This window comes from Pteropus alecto, unplaced genomic scaffold (genome assembly GCF_000325575.1).
Source record: "Pteropus alecto unplaced genomic scaffold, ASM32557v1 scaffold79, whole genome shotgun sequence".
In the NCBI taxonomy this organism is placed as follows: domain Eukaryota; kingdom Metazoa; phylum Chordata; class Mammalia; order Chiroptera; family Pteropodidae; genus Pteropus; species Pteropus alecto.
Window position 1 is genome coordinate 1911850 of NW_006494612.1, and position 17518 is coordinate 1929367.

At 34.1% G+C, this 17518-nt stretch overlaps 1 protein-coding gene across 1 annotated transcript in view; it reads left to right on the top strand.

Moving 5' to 3' along the window:
• The window catches only part of LIN28B (lin-28 homolog B), a 97927-nt gene that overhangs the window by 38069 nt on the left and 42340 nt on the right, over nt 1–17518 (top strand). The window contains exon 3 of the mRNA XM_006926037.1: nt 9346–9530. Coding sequence (XP_006926099.1) covers nt 9346–9530 — 185 coding nt within the window. The remainder of the gene's footprint in view (nt 1–9345; nt 9531–17518) is intronic.

The following is a 17518-nucleotide window of genomic DNA, read 5'->3' on the forward strand; positions in this document are numbered from 1 at the left end:
TAAATAAATAAATCCATTTTATCAATCATCGCATTTGACTTGGAATTTAAGTCTATTTACACCTAATGTATTTATATATATGGTTTGATTTAGATCTATCACTTGTCATATTTTGTTTATCCCATCTGGATGTTTTTGTACCACTTTTCTTCCACTTCTGCCTTCTTCTGTCTTAATATTTTTTGAAATTCTGTTTTAATTCATACATTGGCTTTTTGACATACCCATGGTCATCTAGATTTTCTCCAATGTAGTCTTCTAGGAGTTTTATAGTTTTGCATTGTAAGAATAGATCTTTGATCCATTTTAAGTTAGTTTTTGTGAAAGGTGTTAGGACTATGTCTACATTCACTTTTTTTAAAAATGTTTTTTTAATTTTTCAATTATAGTTGACATTCAATATTATGTTAGTTTCAAGTATGCAACATAATGATAAGACATTTATATAACTTATGAAGTGATCACCTCTATAAATCTAGTGCCCGTCTGATACCACGCATAGTTATTACAATGTTATCGACTATATTCTCTATGCTGTACTTTACAGCCCCATGACTATTCTGTAATTACCAATGTGTACTTCTTAATCTCTTCCACTTTTTCCCACATCCCCCGAGCTCCCCTCCCATTTGGAAGCCATCAAAATGTTCTCTGTGTCTATGAGTTTGTTGCTATTTTGTTTGTTTATTTTGTTTTTTAGATTTCACTTAGCCTAGTATCCTCTAGGTCTATCCATGTTGTTGTAGATGGCAAAATTTCATTCTTCTTATGGTTGAGTAATATTCCATTGTATATATGTACCACTTCTTTATGCATTCATCTATTGATGGGCACTTAGGTTGCTTCCATATCTTGGCTATTGTAAATAATGCTGCAGTGAACATATGGATGTATATGTCTTTTCAAATTAGTGTTTTGAGTTTCTTCCTGTTATAGCCTTTGTTTTGTGTCCTGTTATAGCCTTTGTTTTAAAATCTGTTTCGTCTAGTATAAGTATTGCTAACCCAGCTTTTACTTTTGTTTCCATTTTCATGAAATATCTTTTTCCATCCCTTTACTTTCAGTCTCTGTGTCTGTGTCTTTCGAGCTGAAGTTAGCTTCCGTAGGCAGTATATGTAAGGGTTTTGTTTTCTTATCCGTTCAGCCACTCTGTGTCTTTCGATTAGACCATTTAATTCACTTATATTTAAAGTAATTGTTGATTGATATGTAGTTATTGACATTTTATTATTTATATTTTTGACCTTCTTTCTTCTTAAAGAAGTTCCTTTAACATTTCTTAAAGAAGTTCCTTTAACATTTAACATTAAAGTGATGAACTTTAGAATTTTATTGTCTGGGAAACTGTGCTTTTATTCTAAAGGATAGCTTTGCTAGGTAGAGTAATTTTGGTTGTAGGTCCTTGTTTTTCAGCACTTGGAATATTTAATGCCAATTTCTGTTGAGAAATCAGCTGACAGTCTTATGGGACCTCTCTTGTAGGTAATTAACTGCTTTTCTCTTGCTCTTTTAAGACTTCATCTTTAACCTTTGGCATTTTAATTAAGATTCTCTTGATTTGGGCCTCTTTGGGTTCTGCATATTTGGGACTCCTTTGCCAGGTTAGGGAAGTTTTCCATCATTTCTTAAAATAGGTGTTCAATTCTTTGCTCTCTGTCTTCTCTTTCTGGTGCCCTTATGATGCAAATGTGAGTATGCTAATATCGTCCCAGAGGCCCCTTAAACTGTCCTTATTTTTTGGACTCTTTTTTTCTTATTGCTGTTCTGATTGGGTGTTTTCTGCTACCTTATCTTCCAAATCACTGATTTGATCCTCTGCTGTATCTAATCTGTTGATTTACTCTAATGTATTCCTCATTTCAGTTATTGTAATCTACATTTCTGACTGGTTCCTTTTTTTATGTTTTCTATCTTCATTTTTATGTTTTCTATCTCTTTGTTGAAGTTTTGCTGAGATCGTTGAGCATCCTTATAACCACCGTTTTGAACTCTGCATCTCGTTGGTTGCTTATTCCACTTTGTATAGTTCTCTTTCTGAAGTTTTGTTCTTTTCTTTCATTTGGGACATGTTTCTTTGTCTTCTAATTTTGGCTGCCTCCCTGTGTTTGTTTCTATGTATTAGAAAGACCTACTATGTCTCCTGGTCTTGCTAGAGTGGCCTTATGTAGTATGTGTCTAGTGCACAGTCTCCCTGGTCACCTGAGCTGGGTGCTCCAGGTGTGTCCCTTGTGTGGGCTGTGTATGCCCTCCTGTAGTAGTTGTGTTTTGATTGCTGTTGGCATGAGAATAGAGGGATTGATTTTCAGGATGATTGGTTGTAAGGACTAGCTGTGACACATTGGGAGGAGCTGTTATGCAGGGGTCGACCCTATGGGGCACGATACATGTTAGCGGAGCTCTGGTGCCTGCCCAGTCTTCCCTTTGGGTGTGTTGTTCGTAGAGGTCATTGGGTGGTGCTCTGGTGTGGTCTGAAGCTGGCCATCAGCTTTGTTGGTTCTGTGGCCTCTCAGGAGGGTCTCTGGTGCAGGCCAAGTTCAGCTGCTGCCTATGTTCTGCCCAGGGCCACTCAATATGAGCTACAAAGTGATCTACAGATAGTTGCCACTTGTTCTGGGGTTGGAGGTGCCCGGGAGAGGCTAAGCTCTGAACCGAGGCCAACTGCTGCTAGTGCTGGGCTTGGGGCTACTTAACAATAGGTACAGGGCACGCCAAGGCAGATGTTGCTTGTTTGGGGTTTGTGAACCTTTGAGAGATTTTAAGAAAATCCACAGCATGAGCCAAGACAGGCCATTTATATGGAAAAGCAACTGAAGGTGGCTTAGGTAGGCCTGCAAGTTGGGTGGGGTGAATGAATGGTGTTAGTTGGAGTGATGGGGACTGAGATATGGTGGCTGCCTGTGTCTGCACGCTGGGTTGAGGGAGGGCTCAACAAAGGAGCAGTGGCTACTGCCAACCTCTGTCTGGGAAAAAGCTGCCCTCCAGCCCTTGCCCCGAAGCCAGGCAGTTCATTCTCTTCCCATGTGTATGTCGTTGGTGCCTTTCAAGCTGCTGCCTCTCGAGCTGCTGCCTCAGCACTGGAGCTCAGAGTGAGTCAGTCCTTCAGCAATTAAGTCTCTGTGTTACCTTTAAGAGGTAACTAAAACATTTTACATAAATTTTTGAAAAGGTTTTAAAAGTTAAAGCATAAAAGATTGCATGAGTTACAGAGGAAGGCCTACCAGAGGCCTATAAGCTTGAAGATTCTAAAGCTTAATATTGTGATTATGGTAACGAAGGATGAAATATTCTAGAGAGTATTAGCCTAGGCATCATGCTACAAAAAGGCTTTTGGTATCAAAGATCTGGCTCTGAGTCCTGGCTCTACCATTCAAAAGATATGATCTTGGGTCTTTCAATTTTCTCATCTGAAAGAGAGTAAGTCACAGCTACTTTCCCTTGATCCTCACCACCCTGATTCTCCCCTGTGCCTTGAATTTTTATTGAGCACCCCGCTATCTTTCAAGGATGGTTTTAGGAATGTGGGAATGTATATGCAAATGTGTGACATTTCCTTTTAGGAAGTTTGTAGACTTATAATAAAAAAGACACATAATAAATGCGGTATAAGTGTTATAATGATGATATATGTCAGGTATAATTGGAACACTGGAAAAGGAGTACCTATATTTGCTCTAGAATGTCATGAAAGGCTTCAAAGATGAGATAATGTTTAAACTGAAAATCGGTAATGTGCAGACATTTGCCAAGTGGGAGTAGGGAATGAGGGTAGGTTGGATCAAATAAGATAACTGAAAGCATTCTGCACAGTGCCTGTTAATGAATAGATTCTTGACACCTGTTTGTTTTCTCCTACCTCTCTTGTACTTATATCAGCAGGTAGAAGAGCAGACTGGATTCCTATAAAGATAGTATAAACTATTTATTGAGCTGCTATTCAGTGTCCTTGACTTTTACATTAATTCTTTGGAATCTCACAGTTACTGGACCTTGATATTTTTTATTCTGAGAATATATTATTGTCTCCATTTTATAGATAAAGAAACTGGGGCTTAGAGTTTTTTGACCATGTCTCTAGTTATGCAGCTTGAGGTTTTAAGTAGTAGGATTAGGATTCAAACCCAGGATTCCAATCCAACTTTAATCCCTGGATGCTTTCCATTATGCCTTTTTAAATGCCATTCCAGAAGTGTTGTCTGTTTTAGTGTGTCTTTCCCAGTTTTGAAGTGCAGACCAGATGGAAAGACTTACTTAAGACTTTCCTTAATTTCAAGGAAGAAATTTCAGGAAAGGTAGAAAAATCTTAATTGGTTTTGATCCTATTCATTGGAAATTTAATGATTTGACTGGGACTTAACTGTATTTTATCTATGTAAGTAAAATTCCGTAAACATTGACTTCCATGATGTCACCATATTTCTTTTAGCATTTGTTTTCTTTCGGGATTTGAGTTAAGTAAGAACTAAAATCTTGCTTCTCTTCAGTAAATGGAGAAATGTTAAGAATGTTTAAAAGGAAATCCCTTTACACTCCCAACATTGACAAAAAGTATTTACCCATTTATTTTTATCTGTTCACATAGACAGAGTGAAGTCATAGAATTTAAAAAATTAAAGTCCTATAAAAAAGGACAGAGTTCTGTGTTCTGTAACAAAGAAAAGAGGGTGACACACTCAGCGATAAGCAGTCTGTCCATGGTTGTACAACACATTAATTGTGGAGCCAACACCAGATCCCATAGCTCCTGACACTTAGTCCAGTGATCCTTCTGTTGTGTTCTATGTGCCTCAGGCTTAATAATTCTTGCAGATAAGTCAAAAGTATATACTCCTTAAGAGTCTCAGCCATTACTCATTAATATTGTGTGATATTACCACTGCATATTGTGTAATTATTAATTGCCTTTCATTAATTCTAGATTTTTCACTGATAACTTAGAAAAATTAGTCTTTGATTATGAAAACTTTAAAAAGAAATGGGTGTATTTGAATTTTCATTATGTTTTTTCAGCTTTTCAGCCTACTAATATTATCTGTTATTCCAGAAATACGTTTATATTTTAACATAACTGTATCATCTGGCTTTATTACTAAAATCCTTCTACATTTAATTTTTAATTATATATTCATTATACTACCAAATATTGGAGAAAATCACTTAAATTTATTGTTGTTATAGTTAGAGAAAGTCAACTCTCAAGATATTAATTGACTCATTCAAGAGTCAATTAATTTTTTTGTTGGTAAAAAAAAAAAAAGCCAGATTTTGATTTTTAGAATTGTTGTCTCCCAGCTGACTGTGTTGAAGTTATTTCATCACTTTCTGTGATGAAGCACTTGAAGCAGTCTCACAAAGATGTTTGTGCTACTCTTAAAACATCACTATCTGTTTTAACAATAAATTGTTATATGAGGTAAGTAATAATTTATAGCAGGTGATATATATGACTGCTGAAGTGTTTTGCAAAACCAATTCCTTCTTTCTTTTTTTAGTGTAGTTATAACAATTTCTTGCTAAGTCTATGACAGTTACCTTGTAACAGGTATCCCCACCTACATTCCTCCTGTCTCCACACATGCACGCTGCCAAAGAAACTATATATTTTATAATACAAACTTGATCTTGCTACTTGTAAAAGCAAAATAAGTATCATTAGATCTTTATTTTAGACAAAGTAAAATTAATATGTCAATCAGCATTTTCCATGATCTGGCTCTAACTTGTATTTTCCCGCTTCATTTTACCCCCATCACAGTAATACAATTAACTAAGCTTTTTGTCATCCGCAAAAGTGTTTTAATTATCCTCCTGCACAAGCATATGGTTAAACTGTTATCTTAGTTTGGATTACTACCTTCAATCTCCATTGCCTCTTTTCATGCACTCAGAAATTTACCTCATGTTTAATAAAAAGCTTCCATACTGCCTCCACCCAGTATAGGCCTCACATTGGTATGCCCTATAGCTTTTATAGGAAAATTTTCTTATAGTATTCATTTCATAATTTCTCTTTCTCCACCTTCCATATTCTCTTTCTCAGGAATGCTAGTTCAAGTTGGATATTTGTTCTTATGGATTCATCCTTTGTAGTTGTCTTTTCTCTCATATATTTTGTTTTGAAGGGGGGGTCTGTTTATTCTATGTCCCGAGAGATTTTCTAACCTTTTACTTCCAACCCACTTAATTTCAGCAAGCATTTAAAATTTTCTGAGTGTTTTAAAATTATCTGGTTGTTTTTGTTCTTGTTTTATTGATGCCATATTGTCTCAAATATCTCTGGAGATACTAATTGGATGGTATATAAAATTTCTTTTGTTCCCTCATTTATCTTGGCCTTTTTTCATTATGCTGCATGTTTTGTGATTCTTGGTTGACCCTTCAGATGTATGAATGAAGGGTAAGAATGAGGGATAGGAATGATTTAAGGTTGAGTGGGTAGGGAGCCAGCTCTTGTACCAGTGGCCTCTTAATTGTTAGAATGAATAGGGGTTTGTATGTCGGATCCAATATTTCACCAGTTCCCCAGATATTTCCTTCAATCTCTTTAGAGAAGGGCCTCAAGTTATTTGCCTTAGAATATGAATGGTCTCACCTACAACTTGAAAAAGATATTGTAGATTTTTAAGACAGGAGACTAACAGGCTAAGGTTAATTAAAAGAATATGCTGGTGTGGAAGACTCTATGGAGTAGGGAGGAAACTTGATGTCGAAACATCAATGAAGAAACTATTTAAACTTATCCAAGTAGAAGATAGGCCCTGAAGTAGGTCCAGTGAAATGGTTGGAGCAGATGAAAGAAATTAAGAAGATAGAATGCCCAGATTCAATAAACGGTTTGAGTAAAACTAAGGATTAGAATCAGCTTGACTAGAAAAACTGAGGCACCTTTAATAAAAGTTGTGAATGCAAAGAGAGAAGTGGATTTTGTGAAAACATGTAATGAGTCAATTCCCTATCTTTCAACAAATCTTTCTCATCTGTGTAGCAGCAGTTTTTGGTATAATAGCAAAGATAGGATATTCTATGTGAATCATCTTTTTTTTGCCATCCCACCGTAGTTTCTTAAGGATATTGTTATTATTTTTTGTGAAGTATTATGTATCTAAATTCTCTTATGTACTAATATGGGGAAGGATAAGCATATGATAGAATTTAAGAAATATTTTTGTTCAGGATGTCATGAAGAATATACAGAACTTAGTGGTCCATAAGAGCTGAAAATTTACTTTAGATGTGAAATGTCCAAATCTAAATTATTAATTATAAGTTTACTTATTGATACCTATCAAAAATTATAATAATGGAAAATGAAACCGAATTAAGTTGGAGAAAGTGCACGTGAACGTTATGAACTAAGAGGAAATAAATAAGTGATGGAGTTTTTAGCACAGAAACAAAACATATGAACATATGATAGCTCTAATTAAAACTGTCCGTTCTCTTAATTGCAGTAGTTGACCTGTGCTCCACTTCATCTGATTTGATAATCTGCACTTTCTTGAGTGGAGAGTGAGAAAGGGAATAAAAGCAAAAGAACTATTTATAATTAGTAAAAAGAAAGCTTAGGAGAAAAAACAGAAGATTTGGACATGTTACAAAAAACTTCAATAATTTTTTATTTTAAAGAGGCAGGCAGTTGTGATTTTTTTCCTTCTGATTTCGACATAGCATTAGACAGCAGAAAAGGTGCTGCCAGTTGCATACTTCTACATCAAGTATGTAGCAGTGTCAGATGATCTGCACTTAGAAACAGGTTAAAAACCCCGTTTTCGTGTATCATATTACTTTCATAGTGAATAGTCTTTTGCATTGAATTTTGAAGTGTTGTTTTTATTTGTTTCATGTAATTATTTGGTTATATGTAATTATTTAACTGCTTTTTGAATAATGGACTTGGGAGGGGTGAAGATTTCTCTGGTTCAGTATTTCCCTAAGTATACTTAGGGACTTGGGAGGGGTGAAGATTTTTCTGGTTCAGTTTTTCCCTAAGTGCTTATAAAGAAGGTCTCTGGCATCAATTATGTCGGGAAATTGCTAGGTTAAACACAGTTAAACAAGATTTTTATTTCAGTGGTGGGTGGGGGAGGGGAGGGCATCTCAGAAACTTTAATATGCTAATATGACATAAGGAGAAACAATATACTGTATAGCATTTCACAAACTTATTTGACCACAAAATCCTTTCTTCATGGAGCCTTTTTGTGGAACCACTGTTCCTCAGAACACATGTGAGGAAATTCAAATCCCTTGAATTTACAGATAAACAGAAAAGAGATAAAATGGCCCACTCAAAGCTGCATAGCTATTTATTTAAAGAACTAGACTTGAACCAAGGTCTTCTACCGTATTTAGTTTTATTTCCTTTTGCCCCCAAATTCAGAAAAGTCTTTAAATACTAAATGATAGTTCGAATTATATCTGTAAAATATACACAAGGGCATTTGAAGAAATATATAAAACTGACAGTAATTTTTAGTGTATTTTGAATTGGCATGTTGACTTTGATAAAAAGATAATATTGAAAGGTCAAATTCATATTTGTAACTGAGGTTACACTTTTATAATCAGGAAACTTGTTCCAAAAATCAACTATATTTCAAATTATAAAAATCTATTTCCTTTTAAATTATAAAATTCTCACACAGTACGATCAGGTATATATAAAAAAGCTTCCCCACTTTCCCAGGAAAAGATTGGAGAAAACAACTGTTTATGGTTCGTTGTCTGTTGTTCCAGACCCCATTTCTCCATAAAGAAACATGTATCTTTTAAAAACTTCTTGGCATAGATGGCATTATGGTAAACATACTCTTCTTTAACCTTAATTTTTTTAAATCAACAATATTACATGTTTATTTTCCCATATTAATACATGTAGATCATCTTTTAATTGCTCAATAATATCACATTCTATAACTCTTCTATAATTTATTTAATCAGTTTCCCATTGATGGACATCAGAGTAGTTATAATTTTTTACCAGACAGTACTGCGGTAAATTTTGATGTAGGTCTTTTTTTTTTAACTTTTGTGTGAATATGTAGGAGTGTCCTTGAAGTGGAATTGCTAGGTCAAAGAGCATACACACTTAAATTTTTGTAAATATTGCCAAACTGCCTTTAGAAAATGGTATTAGTTTATTCTCACTGCCAGCATTGCAACAGGAAACTTTAAAATGGTATAACTTTCGCTGAACTTAAAAAAAAAAAAAAAAAAAACCTTTATATTTCGTAATGGGTAACAGAGAGTATCTTGCTATGTTAATCTTAAAATTATAGAGATGATTTATAAAGCATTGATAATCATGATCTCTCTTTCTTTTCCCCTCCCTCCCCTGCTTCTTTACAGAGCAAATTATTCATGGAAGGATTTAGAAGCCTAAAAGAAGGAGAGCCAGTGGAATTCACATTTAAAAAATCTTCCAAAGGCCTTGAATCAATACGGGTAACAGGACCTGGTGGGAGCCCCTGCTTAGGAAGTGAAAGAAGACCCAAAGGGAAGACACTACAAAAAAGAAAACCAAAGGGAGATAGGTAAGTAATCATTTTGCTTTGTTGGTTGATCAGTTTATTTTTTGGAAAAGACTTCCGAAAATTTATTTACAGTTTTATTATGTTATCAGACTTCATGTAGTCTAGCCAAAATGAAATAAAATGCCACCACTGTGTAGTTGAATAAAATTTATCAGGAATATAGGCTGTCTTGCAATTTGAACTATCTGCAGAATATACTGAACTGAGCACTCGGCACTGAGCACTTAATAGTCCCCTGACCACCATTTTCACCAGACTTTTCTGACACAAGTATGGTTGGAGTTTCCAATAGACAGAAGTGCCTGTCTGTACATCCAAACAGTGCACCTGTTTTTTTCCAATGAAAATACACTTATTGTTTTGTCTGTTTTTAAGAGATAACTCATATAGAGAAAATTCAAATAGTATGAAAAACTATAAAGAAGTCAGGAAAAAAATCTCTGAAAATCCTAAGTAGAGGTAAGAATCATAATATATATGTAATTTTTTGAAACTTGCATTTCTTTTGCACTGAACAGTATCTCATGGAACATTTCATGTCAATTATTAGCATCTGCATAAATTCCCACAGTGTGACTATATCAAAATTTAATAAAACATGGCTATGTTAATGGATATTTAGGCCATTTCCAGCATTTAAATTTTGTCAATAATACCACAGTGGAATCCTTATATGTACTATTTTGAAAAATTATCCATTTATATGTTTAGAATCAATACCTAATAATGAAATATCTAGACCAAAAACTGCAATTTAAAAATTTTGATATCTATATCCAAACCGCTCTCCAGAAATGATTAAGGACATATAAACAACCCCTCAAAAGTAAGACTACTCGTTGAATGATGCTATGTTTTTAATCTTTCCCAGTACATAGGTTAAGAGATGCAGCTTATTTTTTTTCTTTGAATCCTTTGATTAGATTAGAGATTTAATATGTTTTATGGTAATTGTAATTAAATTTTTTCTCCTATGAATTGTATGTTTCTTATACTTCGTTCATTTTCTATTGAGATGTTCCTTTACTATTATTGATTTGCAAGTTCTTTTTGTATATTTACAATGTTAACCTTATCTCAAATACATAAGAAATATTTTTTCAGCTTCCGAAGTATATTTTAGCTTTACTTGTAGTGACTTAAAAATAGTGTTGAAGCTTTGAATTTTTATACAGATAAGGCTGTCACACCTTTCCTTAATGCTGTCTGACTTGATAGCTATCTGGCTTTTTAAACTACCAAATAAAAATATACTTTATGCACCTATATTTTCTTACATAATTTTTTTAACTTATCTTTTGCCTTTACCTATCTCTTCTCTTTGTATGTAATTTGTTTTTAAAGCGAGAACTATAAGGATCTAGCTGTTTTTCTTCTCCAAATTGCTAATTATCTCTACAGTATGTAGTCCATATTTTTACACTGGTTTGAAAAGCCATTAGTAAGAAAATAAATTCAGTTTTCATCTATATTTTAAGGAGCTAATTTTGTATAAAAGAAAGACCATGAAAATGTATAAAGTGAAATGTTACAATTACTGTTAAAGTGATTTTCTCTCCCAGATAGTATAGACATGTAAAACAATAAAATAAAACAAAATAAATAAAAATTTAAAAATTATTTTTCATGTCTTTTAAATAAAATATTTAACAATATAGCTCTGGCTCAAAAACTATGTGCTGGATTGGAATCATTAAGAGAGGGAGAGTAGTGGAGGCTGAGAGTAGAGAAGTAAGATAGCAGGACATTCCTTTATGTAGGAATTTGTTGACCATTGTAAGATTTTGATTTGGGGGGAACTGGGAAGTGTTGGAAGATTTGAATTTGAAAAGTAACATGATCTGATTTCTCTCCTTGAAGTATCATTCTGGAAGCTGTGAAGACAACCAGATTGGGGAGGCAAGGATTGAAGTTAAGAGACCAGTAAGATGGCAGTTCCAGTAAAACAGAAAGAGATAATGGTGGTTCAGATTGGGATGGTAGCATTAGAAATGGTGAGCAAAAAAAATCCTGATATGTTTTGAAGATAGAAACAGCAGGATTTCCTGATGAATATATATGTGGACTGTGAAGAAAGTAAAGTGTTCAGGATGGCTACAAGGTTTGTTTGTCCAGAGCAGCAAGAAAAATGGAGGGACCATTTATCAAGATAGAGAAGACTAGGGAAGGAACAGGAAATCAGAAGTATGGTTTCAGACATACTCAGTTGGAGATATATGCTAGACATCCAAGTGGAGATGTTGATTAGGCAGATAGATGCATGAGTATGGAGTTCCAGGGTTGGAGATAAAAATTTGGTGGTATTTAGTAGAAAGATGATATTTCCAACTGTAAGACTGCACAAGAGCACCATGAGAGTGAGTATACATAGCAAAGAATAGAGGACTGAGCCCTGGCATTCCAGCATTTAGGGATCGGGTATAGTGGGAGGAATAGCCAAGGTCATTATGTAAGAAGGAGGGAAATAGGAGAATCGAGAGAAAGTTTTGTCTCAGAAGTCAAAGAAAGAAGTATGTCAAGAATGAGAGAATTTATTATGTGTGATAAATGTTGCTGATGGTAAAATGATTAAATAAGATGGTCGATGACACTTGACCATTTTACCAGTATGAGAAGTCATTAGTGAAGTTGACAAGATAAGATTCAGAGGACTGGTGGGAGTGAATGCTTGAGTGATTTGTGTTCAACAGAGAAGGAAAGAAGTGAAGATGGCAAGTATAGACAGTTTTTGAGGTTTTCTATAAAGGAGAGCAGAAAAAAGCGCTAGCTGAGAGGAAGAAATATAGCATGTTTATGTGTCAAGAGGAGCGGTCTAGGAGAAGAAGAAAGATTGAATGTGCAGGAGAGAGTAGGACAATTGATGGACTGATTTCCTTGAGTAGGAAAGAGGATTGGGATTAAAGCACAACTGGGAGAGTTAGCAATATGGGTACAGATGGTTTATTCTTTAAAACTGGAGGTAAGGCACAGCATACAGGTGTAGATACAGGTGGGTAGGTAGATATTAAGATGGGATAAGGTGAGATTTCTCTCATTTTTATGCTGTTTTCTTAGTGAAATTTGAAGCAAAGCCATCAACTGAGAATGATAGAAGAGGAGGTTTGGAGTTAAGAAAGAAGCAGAAGGTAATAAAAAAATAGAAGAGTGAATAAATGCATTATAGAAGAAAAGTAGAATTCCGGGCTATATCAAAAGCCACTTAAGGTTGGTGGATGTGAATTTAAAGTAAAGTCAGTTAGTATGATTGCATTTTACTCCATCCATTGTTGACCTCATGGTTATAAACTGTGAAATAGGCAGGAAGGTGAGTATAACTAGAGTTGGAGCTCTCCTACAATTGAGAATGACAAAGAGAGGGAGCAAAGGCACTGAAGATGTGTGCAAGGGAGCAATTGTAATGATGGATCATAGAATATAAACCAGGAAAGTAGTAGACACTGGAAAAGTGGCAGATTCATAACATCAAAGGATTCTTGTAGTTGGGATATTAGAAGGAATGATCTGAGAAGGTAAGTGGTGGTGATCAGAGAGTAAATAGCTGCTCTAGCTACTTACAGTTATTGTGTACCTTATTGTGATTAAAACTTTGACCCATTTGTTATCTAATGAATTCCAAGTGTCTGTTAGGTTCTAGGTTTCCATAATTTTTGTCACCAGGATTAGCTATTCCAGTTCTCCATGTGCCACATGTTTTTATAAAATGGTAGAGACTAACTGCAATAACATAGTCAAATAAGCATAGCAACTCCTATATAGAAACTGAAACAATAAGAAAATGATGCAATAGTGTCAACTGATGTCTGGAACAGTTGCCAAGGCAATGATTTGCTTCTCAAATGTTTAAAAGACTTCAGAGATTTTTGATAACTTCTTGACTTCTTCTATGCTAATTAACCACGTCTAGTTCCTGAGAGTTTTAGCAATGAGAACAAAATTGTGCTTTGATCCAGATTTTATTGTTTATTAGCATAGTTACATATTTTCTAGTTATTTCTCATTGACTTTCCTCTCCTCGAATAGGTATTTTATTGCATTGCAAAGAACCAGGTCTTGGATTAATTTCTGTTATATTATTTTGTCCCGATACTTTCTGTGATTATTCTTATTATTTCCATTTTATTTTTACTTTTTATCATGAAAATTTTCAGAAGACGAAAAGTAGAAAAATTGTACAGTCAACACCCATAAATACCCACTTCATATATTTCAATAATTATAAACATTTTTGTGGAAACTTTTTAAAGTTTTAAAATATATTACAGATGCCCTAGCCCTGTAATGTCATGTCTTATCATTCTTCTCAGAATAAACAATACTTCCTTAATAGCATTTAATAGCCAGTCCATGTTAAAATTCCCCCAGTTATCTAAAACTTATCTCTTGTGGCTACTTTTTTCAAATTAGAATCCAGTTAAGGAACATGCCTTTCATTTCATTTTTGTATGTCTTAAGTCTCTCATAATCTAGATCTACATACACATCCTTTTTAGGAAAAAAACCCTTGACATTAACTTTTTAAAAAGACTAGGTCAGTTGTTTTGTAGAATGTACCATGTCCGGGATTCATTCTGGTGTTTTTAAACTTGTTTCTCTACAATTATATTGCCTATAAATTGGAAGTGCTATGCTAAATACAAGTTTACCTTGAATCTAAAACTTCCTTTTACTCTTTCAATTTATAGGCAATAAAGGATAACAGAAAGAAGTTTAAAAACACTAGAATGAATCCAAATCACAGTTTGGGTTTGTCTAATAGTTCCTTCTAATTAGATTAAGGTTATTCATCTTTGGCAAGAATATTGTGGAGGTGCCACTGTGTTCTTCTCATTGTATCTTATCAAATCACATACAATATTGAGTTTTCCTGTTACTGATGATGATGTCTTTGACCAGTTGGTCTGTGTGGTACCAGCTAGGTTTCTCCACCTTATAATTACTTTTTCCTTTTGTAATTAGTGTTTCGTGAGGAGATACTTAGAGATTATATAAGTATCCCAGTCTACATCAAACTTCAAATTTTTCATTTATTTATTATATCAGTGTGGACCATGGCTTTCTATTTTTTATAATGAATTATAATCTGTAACTTCATTATTTTAATGCTCAAATTTCCCCAATAGAGCCACTAGGAGCCCCTTCTAGCTGTTTCTGTGTCCTTTTGACAGGTCCTCATCATTTTCTGAGTACTTCTTACTGGCATAAGATACTTTCAAACTCATAGCCTACAAAATACTTATAATAATGATATTAAATAATTGATTTGGTTTGCTGAAGTACTAGAAAGATTGAATTCTGGTTAATTTCTATTAAAAGGAATTAAGCATTGTTTATTTATGTATATTGTTTGGAATGTTATTTTATTTTATTTTTAAAATTGTTACAGTAAAATTGGCTCTTTTTTCTTTTGTTGTACAGTTCTATATATTTTCACACACGTATAGGTTTTTGAAAGTCACCGTTATAATTCGGATTCAGAACAAGTCTATCACCCCCCAAATGTCATTACTGTCTTTTATAGTTACTCCTCCTCCACCTATAACTCTTAGCAAACATTAACCTCTTCTTTATCACTTGTCTTTTTGTGAATGGAATGTAAATGGAATTACACAGTGTGTAACCTTCTCCCTCCAGTTTTATTAAGATATTATTGACATATAACATTGTATTAGTTGAAGGTGTTCAACGTTAATAATTTGATGTATATGTATATTGGGAAATGATTATCACATAGTTACAATATTTTTCCTTGTGATGACAATTTACTCTCTTAGATTTACTCTCTTAGAAACATTTAAATATACAGTACGGTGTTAACTATAGTCACCATATTATACATTACATCCTAGAATTTATTAATCTTATAACTGGATGTTTGTATCTTTTGACAGTCTTCACCCATTTTCCCCACCTTTCATCCACCAATCTGTTTTCTATTCCAATGAGTTTGCTTTCTTTTAAAAAAAATTCCACATATAAATGAGATAGTACAGTAATTGTCTTTATCTTTCTCAGTTATTTCACCTAGCAGAGTCCATCATGTTAACCTAAATGGCAGGATTTCTTTTTTATGGCTGAATAACATTCCAGTACATACCACGTATTCATTATCAGGTCATTCATCATTGAACACTTAGGTTCTTTCCATGTCTTGGCTTTTGTAAATAATGCTACAGTGGACATGGTGGTGCAGATATCTCTTCGAGATAATGATTTTTCTTTCCTTTAGATATATACCCTGAAGTGGAATTGATGGATCATGTGGTAGTCGTATTTTAAATTTTTTTGAGAACCTCCATAATGTTTTCCACAGGGGCTGCACCAATTTACATTCCTATGAACAGTGGGACTGGTAGGTACAAAGAAACATGAGGGGGAGGATGGCAAGATAAACTCCCCAAATGCCTAACAAGCTGTGGTAAATACAGAAATTGCAAGTAAAAATAAGGAGCAGTAGTGACAGAGAGGCTGTTTGTAGATGTGGCCTCCCTTCTTTTCTGCCGACAGTATACAATGGCTTCCTTTTCTCCACATCCTCACTCAACACTTGCTGTCTCTTGTTTTTTTAATAATTGCCATTTTATCAGGTGTGAAGTGATATCTCATTTTGCTTATGATTTACATTTTCCTGATGATTAGTGCTGTTGAGCACCTTTTCATGTCCTTGTTGGCCATTTGTATGTTTTCTTTGGAAAAATGTCCTCTGCCCATTTTTTAAATCATATTATTTGTTATTGAGTTGTATGAGTTCTTTATATATACTGGATACTAACCCATTATCAGATATATGATTTGCAAGTATTTTCTCCCATTATGTAGGTTGCCTTTTCGTTTTGTTAATGGTTTACTGTGCTGTACTGAAGCCTTTTAGTTTGATAGAGTTTCATTTTTTTATTTTTGCTTTTGGTGTCAAATCCAAAAAATTGTGCCAAACTGATGTCAAGGAACTTGCCCCTTATGTTTTCTTTTAGAAGTTTTATATTTTCAGGTCTTACATTCAAGTCTTTAATCCATTTTGAGTTGGTTTTTGTGTCTGGTGTAATTTCATTCCTTGGCATGTGGCTGTCTAGTTTTTTAACATCGTTTATTGAAGAGACTGTTTTTTTCTCCATTGTGTATTTTTAGCTCTTTTGTCATGAATTAATTGACCATTTGTGTGGGTTTATTTCTGGGCTGTGTATTCTATTCCACTGATCTTTGTGTCTGTTTTATGCCAATACCATACTGTTTTGATTACTGGAGTTTTGTAATACAGTTTGAAACCAGGGAGCGTGATGGCTCCAGCTTTGTTCTTTCACAAAATTGTTTTGGATATTTGCGGTCTTTTGTGGTTTCATAAAAATTTTAGGATTGTTTGTACTATTTCTGTGAAAAATGCCATTGGAACTTGATAGGAATTGCATTGAATCCATAGACTGCTTTTGTGGTATGGACTTTTTAACAATATCAATCTATGAGCATGGAATAGGATTACATTTATTTGTGTTTTCTTCAGTTTTGTTCATCAGTGTCCTGTAGTTTTCAGTGTACATATCTTTCACCTCTTTGGTTAAATTTATCTCTTTTTGATTGAATTATAAATGGGATTGTTTTCTCAATTTCTTTTTCTGAGAGTTGTTAGTATATAGAAACCAACTGATTTTAGTGTACTGATTTTGTATCCTGCAACTTTATTGAATTCATTTATTAGTTCTAACAGTGTTTTTGTTGAGTCTTCAGAGATTTCTATACATAGTATGTCATCTGCAAACAGTTTTACTTCTTCCTTTCCAATTCCAATGCCTTTTTTTTTTCCTTGCATAACTGTTCTGGCTAGGACTTTCCGTATTGTGTTGAATAAAAGTGGTGAGAGTGGGCATCTTTGTCTTGTTCCTGATCTTAGAGGAAAAGCTGAAAGCTTTTGTATGATGTTAGCTGTGGGCTTGTCATTTATGATCTTTATTATGTTGAGATACGTTTCTTCTATACTCACTTTATTGAGAATTCTTATC